Source organism: Perkinsus marinus, assembly GCF_000006405.1.
Source record: "Perkinsus marinus ATCC 50983 genomic scaffold scf_1104296935984, whole genome shotgun sequence".
Taxonomy (NCBI): domain Eukaryota; phylum Perkinsozoa; order Perkinsida; family Perkinsidae; genus Perkinsus; species Perkinsus marinus.
Window position 1 is genome coordinate 32310 of NW_003214267.1, and position 8641 is coordinate 40950.

The window sequence follows — 8641 nt, forward strand, 5'->3', positions numbered from 1 at the left end:
CTGTCATTTACTTCCGCATGATCATATCTGGCGATATATCTTCCTCAATGAGTCCCTTGATGCACGTGCCGTGTTTAGAATAGAGAGAATAGCCCTCAGAGGAGTCCAGACCGAAGCTGAATGAGTAACCGAAAGGTCGCCAGTTCGAATCCCAGTGACGGCACCTTACTTTTTCTGAATATATTTTCCTATATTTTGTGTCAGCAAACGAGCCACCTGTCGCTGGTCCCTCCAATATAAAGTATCGTCGCAATCGAGAAACAATATCGGCCTGATCGGAAAACGCTGCGGCTAACAAAAACGTCGGAAAAATTGAAAATTACGGACGACTCGTACTGCTATTTTGCACTCATATGAATTTTGAAATTCCATTTCGATTCTGAAATCACATTATTCTCGGAGTTTTAAAAATGAATTCAGCAGGTTAGCCTCGGAAGGAATATATAGTTGGCTTCCTCAGCTCAGCTCAGGCGCGTCGAAAATTTCTCCCTTTGATAAACATACTACTCCAATTTCAGCCTGCTCCTCGTAAAGCTAATCCAAATTAATAACGATGCGACATGGTCTCCTGCACTTCGGAGAACCCAATGACGTTTCAGCAATCCTACTCACATGCGTTGTAAAAATCGGGTTTTTCACTTTGCATTTCACGAATTTCGCGAGCTTCGCGTTTTACACTAAATGGCGATTTCCACTAGCGTCTTTTCGTCTATCTATCAATCTGCACTTCGCGTAGTTTTTTTTTCTACGCATTCCCCAGCCTGTGGGAGGGAGAAACATTCCTTTCATGGAGAATCTCAAGAGGTGTGGTCGTCGAAAAGATACTGTGGGGCTCGCACAGCCCTACCCACTAAAAACCCACCAGAGGCCGACGGACCCAAAATGCAAAACGCCTGATGAAGCCAGCTCCTACTAGCCACCCCTCACACAGGAGATTCGCGTAGTATTCTACGCATAAAGCTGTAGTACATGTTTTATGCATGCATCTCCAGTGAATCACAGACCGTTTCTCGACAATTATCTCCCCGTGTTAACAATTGTGTTACTAATGTTCCAATTGTTACATCTATTTTTGAAGCTATAGATGAATAGCGTCCTGTCCCTGAGATGTCCTCTCCTACTCGTAAATAAGTTGCGTATTGCTAAAATATATTTTCCTTCACCACCTCCAGTCTTATCTACTGCGTTGGTTACACCCGAATTCCCAGGAAGTAGTAAAACGTTAAAACCATGAAAAACCAAACTTACTCTTGAAATTTATACTCCGACGATGACGACGACGACGAGCGACTAACCTTGCATGAAATAGGAGAGGAAAGAGTTCTCATACAGAATCAAACAAAGAATTCTATTCCAACAACTGTGTTGCAATATATGTCTACTTTCCTTAGCTGAGCTAAAGAGCTCCCTTATTATGGAAACTTACACATGTTGTGCAAAAATTTCCCAAAATTTTCTCAGAATTTCCATTTTTTTCATATATTCCTTATTTTCCCACACTTATTGCAACCACTCGTTCGCATATTTTTCAATCCGCATGTGTGCAGCCGATGCCATATAATCCAGAATTCATAATAACAAAACACTGACACGAAGTTTCCGAGTAAATCCCTTTAGGGATTTTCCCTCGCGATGCAGTAGTCTTCAGCACTTGCATGAAAAATACAATTTTACTTTTAACTTTATTTCTCTACTTTTAATACCAACATGTCCTCGAATACTCCTAGTAACAGTACACATTTTCCAATATCGCATACACCCTCATCAATAAAATTGTCGAATGTTGAGCCAAATGCGGTATTCGAAAATTGAAATTTAATCAGCGTATTTTTGTCAAGAATTATATGTTTCACGTATCAGAACTCATGCCTCGACCACACTCGTACTGTACGACTTCAAAATGTTCCCGGGAGAGGGAACTCATTTTGAATTTTCCACGGATGGCTAGGAACACATTCTTCAATCAGTTTCCCATGTAAATGTCATCATCACATTAGGAACATTTTCCCCATTGTTATCAAACCCTGTGGGACGTCATTTCTCAAAACTAGATGGGTCCCTGGTCGAACACTTCTACCAAAGACTATGCCGCGCGCGATCTGAATATTTGAATTTCGTGTGGTACCCTCCACTATTTTTCATATCAATCTGAAATTCATGATCAAAATTTTTCCTTGATTCGACCGACAACGAGCTCAGACCATGACAATTTTTGGTAAATATTTGGTAAAAAAATAGTTTTTTTCCTGCCAATATTGTACGGAAATTACTACCACTCGGATTGCTCTAAAATTATCAAAACCAGATGAGAAAATTTCATCGAAAAATAAAGAGCCACAAAAAATTCCACTTCGGATTATTTTCCCCACTGTTTTTCCGTTTCCGGAATAATTTGCCCACTTACCACGCTACGTTTGGTAATTGACTCCAATCTCTCTGGACCTTCGTCATCAACCCCTTCGGTGACACACTGGTGTCACCACTTTGGGTGCTCAGCACAGTGCCGTTACGACTCCCACTACACGGGCCTGCGCAGTGTGAGAACATATGTACATGGTCAACTAGTACATGTGTTGATGACAATATGAAAACTTCATCAAATTTTGACAAAATTCTCACTGGGAACTAGACTTCTATTAGAATGAAAACTTCTATAATTAGTGAGGAAGCTAGTGACTCAGCTGAGGAAAGCGAACATATATTCAGCAACACTCCCTGCACAAATTAACCATAATTCCTACGAATCACCAATTTTTCTTCGTTTTCACACACATCTACTCCCAAAAGTACCCTCTTGAAATAGTGAGCAAACTCTTGAGCTCAGCTGATCTCAACACAAAATGAGAATACCGCAAAAACTACATAAAATGGTGATCTCCTATTTTCATTCAAATAATTGGATTTTGCGTTGACATAAAAAGCGTCGACTCTTTATCCCGATTCACTAATTGGAGTTGCATCTGTTTTACGTGAAGTGGCGTTAAACTCGGTGAAAAACGCGAAATTCGCGATGATATGTAGTAGTCGTGAAATAGGTTTTTCACACCACGATCGTGAAACTCCAATGTTTGCTCTTTAATACGTATATTATCCCTCGTGAATTCATAAACTAACAACAAATCTCTGGGACGTAATTGTGGAGAAACGCTCATAGGCCGACATAGTAGAATACAACAACAACTTGGTTAATCATTAATATGTTGCACGCACGCACAACAACAACTCAGCTATTACGCCGAAGTAACCAGAACTAATGTACAACGCTACCATACAAAACGGCGCCTTTCATAACTACGAGTTTCCACCAACAATGAAAAACGTGCAAATCTCAACTTGCCATAATAATAATAATACTTCTCCTGGTGATCACCCGTAGAGAGAAAGAATACTTATATAAGCTCAGCGATAAAGTTGAGGTCAACTCCAAAACCGGGGCTACTACTAGCCCTCGTGATAAGGAACGGTTGAGCTGACTTAAATACATGATAATAGAGTAACAATGAAAACAGCAGCGTGCGATAATATAACACAAAAGGTCGCAGGTTCTATCCCGGCACCCGACATTTAATATTGCCATGTGCTAGAACCAACCACTTCACGACACAGCGGACAGTTATGGATGTGCCTCTCTGAACCATCATCCGAGTCCCTCTCAAAACAGTCGAGAAAGCACTTCTCATGTAAACAGTGACCACAAGGTAATTGCCGTAATAAATCTCCTTCCTTGAATTCATCGAGGCAAATCGCGCAGCACCTCCCTTTAAATTCCTTAGTCATTGTAGTCAACTTAACAGTCTTAGTATTGCGCTCAGCCCACTCCTCGAAGTCCTCTCTTGCGCGGAAGTGAGCAACGCCTTTTTTGAAGGAATATATGCAGGCAATTACCATCGCAACGAGGAGAATACTTCCCAATGTGTATGCGAGAATTGCGGCCAAACTGGACATTAAAGTGATCATATAAATTAACCTGTGAGTTAACGTTCTACACACGCGTTTACTTCGAACATTTTCATTGTTTTCCGCCGAGTGAACTGCGATATGCGTTTTTCATATCACGGGTGAAACTCCACTGTATACCATAAATCACAAGTTTACCACTCTCCTTGCACGAGTAGCATCCATAGAAAATAATCGAAAAATCGAAAAAGTGTGAAAAATTTCATGAGCTTTATTGTGTATACCATTCGTTTTATCTCACTATGCAGAATTGGAAAATGTGGAAAACACGCGCATTTTTTCCCACGCAATTTTTTCTTGACACGAGCAATATTGGAAAAAACGCGCGTCCAAAAATACTACATTGCATGTTGAACAACTCAACGTTGAGAATTCCAACAAACCTGCACAGTGTCATCGCCTGAACCAATTCCAGATAAAGAACATGCTCTGAAGTATGCAGGGAAAAGTAAAACAAAAATAGAGCTGCATTTTTATGGTAGAGATGGTCTAAATATTATAATATTGGAGTTTCTCCCTAGTGATATGGAAAAAACCATATTCCACGACTACTGCATATCACTGCGAATATCGCGTTTTACACCGAGTACTACGCCACTTCACGTAAAACGGGTTGTGAAACTCCAGTGTTATATAAACACATAGTCAACTGTAGTTATTACAGTACGAAAAGTTGCAAGAAAATCTCGGAAAATGCGATTCCTCCACAAATCCGAATGTAAACTCCTGAGATCAGCTGAAGAAAACTAACATACACTCCAACACTTGTACATATAAATGAGCAAAGCTGAGAAGAATAGTCGTGAATATGAAAATCCACATTGAAGTTTCACCCTAGTGATATGAAAAACACTAGTGTAAGACTCATTTCACTACTACTGCATATCACCGCGAATATCAGTTTTTCACCCAGTTTTACGCCACTTCGCGTAAAACGGGTGAAACTGCATATTTGTAATACTACAAAAATAAACGAAACTCCAATAATAGTTGCCGCGAAAAGTCTATAAAACGTCATGAAACTTCTGCCACTACATAAAGAAAGGTAAAGATAATGATGATGATGGACAAACTTCGATAGAGAAAATAATCGGTACCATGCAGAAAATTAGAGTCATTCCACTTAAGCCAAGGCTCTCTGGCTGTATACGAAATGATACACTTTTACCACTTTTGCACGCATGCGTTAAATCTTCGCCGTGCGCAGACCGCCTCTCCTCAGTGAGGGAACTCTACTCGGCAAACCGGGCAGCTACTCTGTGAGCATTCGAAGCCGGAGCCCGAAGCATGAAGCCACGAATCCATACAGTTATCATGAAATAAATGTTTACACGATAATAATACAGCGACAAGCTGGCCTGAATGAAAATCGTCCAAACAAATAGGACATATATCGACTGAACTAGTTGCAGTAGGGGGAAAAGGGCAACGTCCATATATATTCTTATAACATACGGTTGCCTTCTTCGTATTCTTCCTGTTGCTGACCAAAATGATCATAAGCACGAGAACGAGTAAACAAACACCGCAGAGACCCAAGGCCACCAGTAACCAGTAAGATGCGGGGCCCAGGAAGAGAACCGCGATAGAGGCTCCTGTGGTGAGCAAAACCACCATGCATACGGCCAGCAAGAACTTCGACGTCATCAAGGGCGACGACACGTACACGGTTAAATAACCACTACGTGAATAACAAGTTCAACCAGGGAAATAACACAAGAATGTTTTTCGTTAAGAAAAAAAATATTGGTAAAAAACCCACCTTTTAACGCACGTGTGAAGCCTCGCACTGCATTTGAATCTGAAAAAATAAGTGAAAATAATTTTTCCCCAACAGATCGAAAATCATAACCTGGCCTGTAAAAATTCCATAAGAAAACTCCGTGTAACCACCAATGACACAAATTCTCAATCAACAACAAGAGACGGTAATAAGCACATACACTGTAGAGATCGGATAAACTTCACTTCATAGGACCCCATATTGGTCACAGATAAAGCGATAATCTTCTTATCAACAAGCACGAGAGTAGTAGCAATGTTATATGAGTCATACTAACTCGATTAGTTGGAACCAGAAGGCTTGAAGGAAACGTGAAGGAAAGACAATAGTAAATGGTAACCACTGGGTGATAGCAACCACATAGTGTCACCAAATACGCAATAGTGTCACCAGATAAGTAATGAGGACTTTTGCTCATTTGCGAAAATGATTATGTGCAAATAGTTTATGCTCAAATACGCAACGGTGTCACCAAATACCCAGTGGTGTCACCAAATACAGACTAGTGTCACTAAATACACGGTAGTGTCACCAAATACTCATGAGCTGTGCATTCCTCCTTGGATCCTTCGGGCCCTCCTCCTCATCTCGTGGCCCCACTTGTGTACGACACATCGGGCATTTCCTCGCACTAGGCCCACTCGCCACTTTAAAGCACTCTCGAAAACATTCTTCATGAAAACGATGACCACAGGGTAATTCGAGAATTTTGTTTCCAGGGTCGTACTCGGCCAGACAGATAGAACAACAACCATGACTACTCTGAGCGTTAGCTTCTAAATCGTCGCTAGTAACTTCATATCGATTAGTTTTCTTAGACAACCACTCCTTGAGCTCATCGTTACGATCAGGTCCTTTGTGCCACTCCAACATCAACTCATAGCGAGTGAATGCCAAAATAGAGCACGGCACCGCCACGCCTAGTATAGAAGCATATACCGCAATTAATAACCACAGTAATGCACCATGGCAAAATAAGCCCAGTATGATGCCCAATACGATGACGATGACCAACCAGGCTAGCCACAGCTTGAGAGATCCTCCTCGACTGAAACTGCGGGCCAACAGTTGGCGCCAGCCCGTGTGCCGTTCGGGTGGTGGGGGTTCTGGGTCCATGCAGAACGGTAGTAAAGACAGATCTGAATGAACTTGCTTTCTGATACTAGTCTTGAAATCATCCGGGAACCTATAATGTTCCCGGGCGGGGGAATTCATCACGAATTTTCCACGGATGGCTAGGAACACATTCTTCAATCAGTTTCCCATGTAAATCTCGTCATCACATTAGCAACATTTTCTTCGGTGTTATCAAAACCTAGGTGAGGCGTAATATGTCAAAGCTAAAAGGGTCCCTGATACTAGTGTGAGAGGATGTGCAGATGGTCAACTACATGCGTTGCCGACAATATTGAAATTCTGAGGGAATTCTTGTTGGTTTCTGTACACTTTTACCCAAATTTTCATAACTAGTGAGGAAATTTCCGAGCTCAGCTGCGTAATCAAATATTCCAACACTAATAACAGACACACAGCAACTTATTGAAATTGATATGCGCTTCCAAACTAGTCTAAAGTTACGAGCACTACGATCACCTTCCGAATGCCGCGAATCTGAGCGGCCGTACGAACTGAAAATACAAGTGTGTAATAATAGCCGTGTAGTAAAGCAATGAGAAAACTAAGAAAATATATCATTACGATGACAATAGTGATAATAGTAGTAGTGGTGATCGTGCAAGGGGTGCCCTCACAAATTGCAGTAGATTGGGAAAAAAACTATCGGTCTTAGAAAAACAAGTTTATCACATACAGTAGTATCGTTTCATCACACACATCAAGAGTCCGCCCTCTCCACGACACGAAGGACCTCGTGTGAGTCGACCTCATACGAACCATCAATACGTCTAGTAGGTAACCGAGGGCCCAGACTAGCCCGACATAGCGGGCATCGATGCTGAACCGCTTTACGCCCTCTTGGTAGACCATGAAAGCACTCACCAAAGCACCCTATATGAAAAGCATGCTCACATGGTAAACTCCTTATTTCATCATCAACCTCATATTCACTGAGACAAATCGCACAACTAGCCTCCCATCCCGATTCCAACGCTCCCAATCGCTTTTCCTCCGTAAACCGATACACTGTGGTAAACTCGTCGACCCAGGCAACCCATTCAGCTTCAAAACTGTCTTCAACTGCATCATTGGCGCGTTCTCTGATGCGGTCGCCCTCACTTGCTTTGGCATATCCCAGTATGGCCAGCGCAGGAACGACGATGATTACAAGACTGTAGCCGGCTGTGAGGCCTAGCATCACCGCTGGTTTGTCAGAGAGAATACTCCAAATTATCAATACCGTTATGACGATACTGCACAGAGTTCCCCACCAAATCCATGCACAACGGTACCGTCGCTGGAAACCAGGGTGGTTCACCAAACCTCGGCAACATGAAGAAAATAAGGCCATCAATGAACCAAAACTACTACACCATGCTTAAGGCGGACCTACTTTGAATCTTCCCTAGGCAACCTCAAGATACCATCCAACACAACATTGAGTGCATTACGAACAGCGACACCCGCCAGAAGCGACTCCACGGTGCTATACAAATCTAGGGTAGAATCAATGCCCGGCGATCTCCAACAATAGTCTTCTTACGACCAACCGAGACAGTAGAAACACCCAACAGTGAAGACATCTGAGATACTCCACCAAATGACCTCGAAAAATCTATTTTTCCACGGCCACAAAAGAACTCAGCCGAACCTGGCTCGTTCAAGCACCGCTAGAGCAGCTTCGGCGCAGAACTGTCGATAAGTTATGAATCACTAGCACTGGGCACAGGATATAGAGATTACACACCATCGCAATCTAACTATTACTACTATGACGTCCCAAGG

General features: G+C 42.1%; 2 protein-coding genes across 2 annotated transcripts; both read right to left on the minus strand.

Annotated features, from left to right (window-relative positions):
* Window positions 1-3134: 3134 nt before the first annotated feature.
* Pmar_PMAR025648 (RING finger protein, putative) lies at window positions 3135-3955 on the minus strand (the record flags this gene model as incomplete). The annotated part of the gene is made up of 1 exon (XM_002783793.1): window positions 3135-3955. A coding segment is annotated over one exon (390 nt), but the record flags the coding sequence as incomplete, so codon positions are not given.
* A 2154-nt stretch (window positions 3956-6109) lies between these two features.
* On the minus strand, window positions 6110-6878 carry Pmar_PMAR025649 (RING-H2 finger protein ATL5M precursor, putative). Its single transcript, XM_002783794.1, has one exon. It carries the CDS (start codon window positions 6854-6856, stop codon window positions 6269-6271), a length of 588 nt encoding a protein of 195 aa, XP_002783840.1. The 5' UTR covers window positions 6857-6878; the 3' UTR covers window positions 6110-6268.
* Between the last annotated feature and the right edge of the window lie 1763 nt (window positions 6879-8641).

Coding starts and splice junctions, on each gene's coding strand:
- Pmar_PMAR025649 (XM_002783794.1), bottom strand. CDS start 6,856: ATGGACCCAGAACCCCCACCACCCGAACGGCACACGGGCTGGCGCCAA.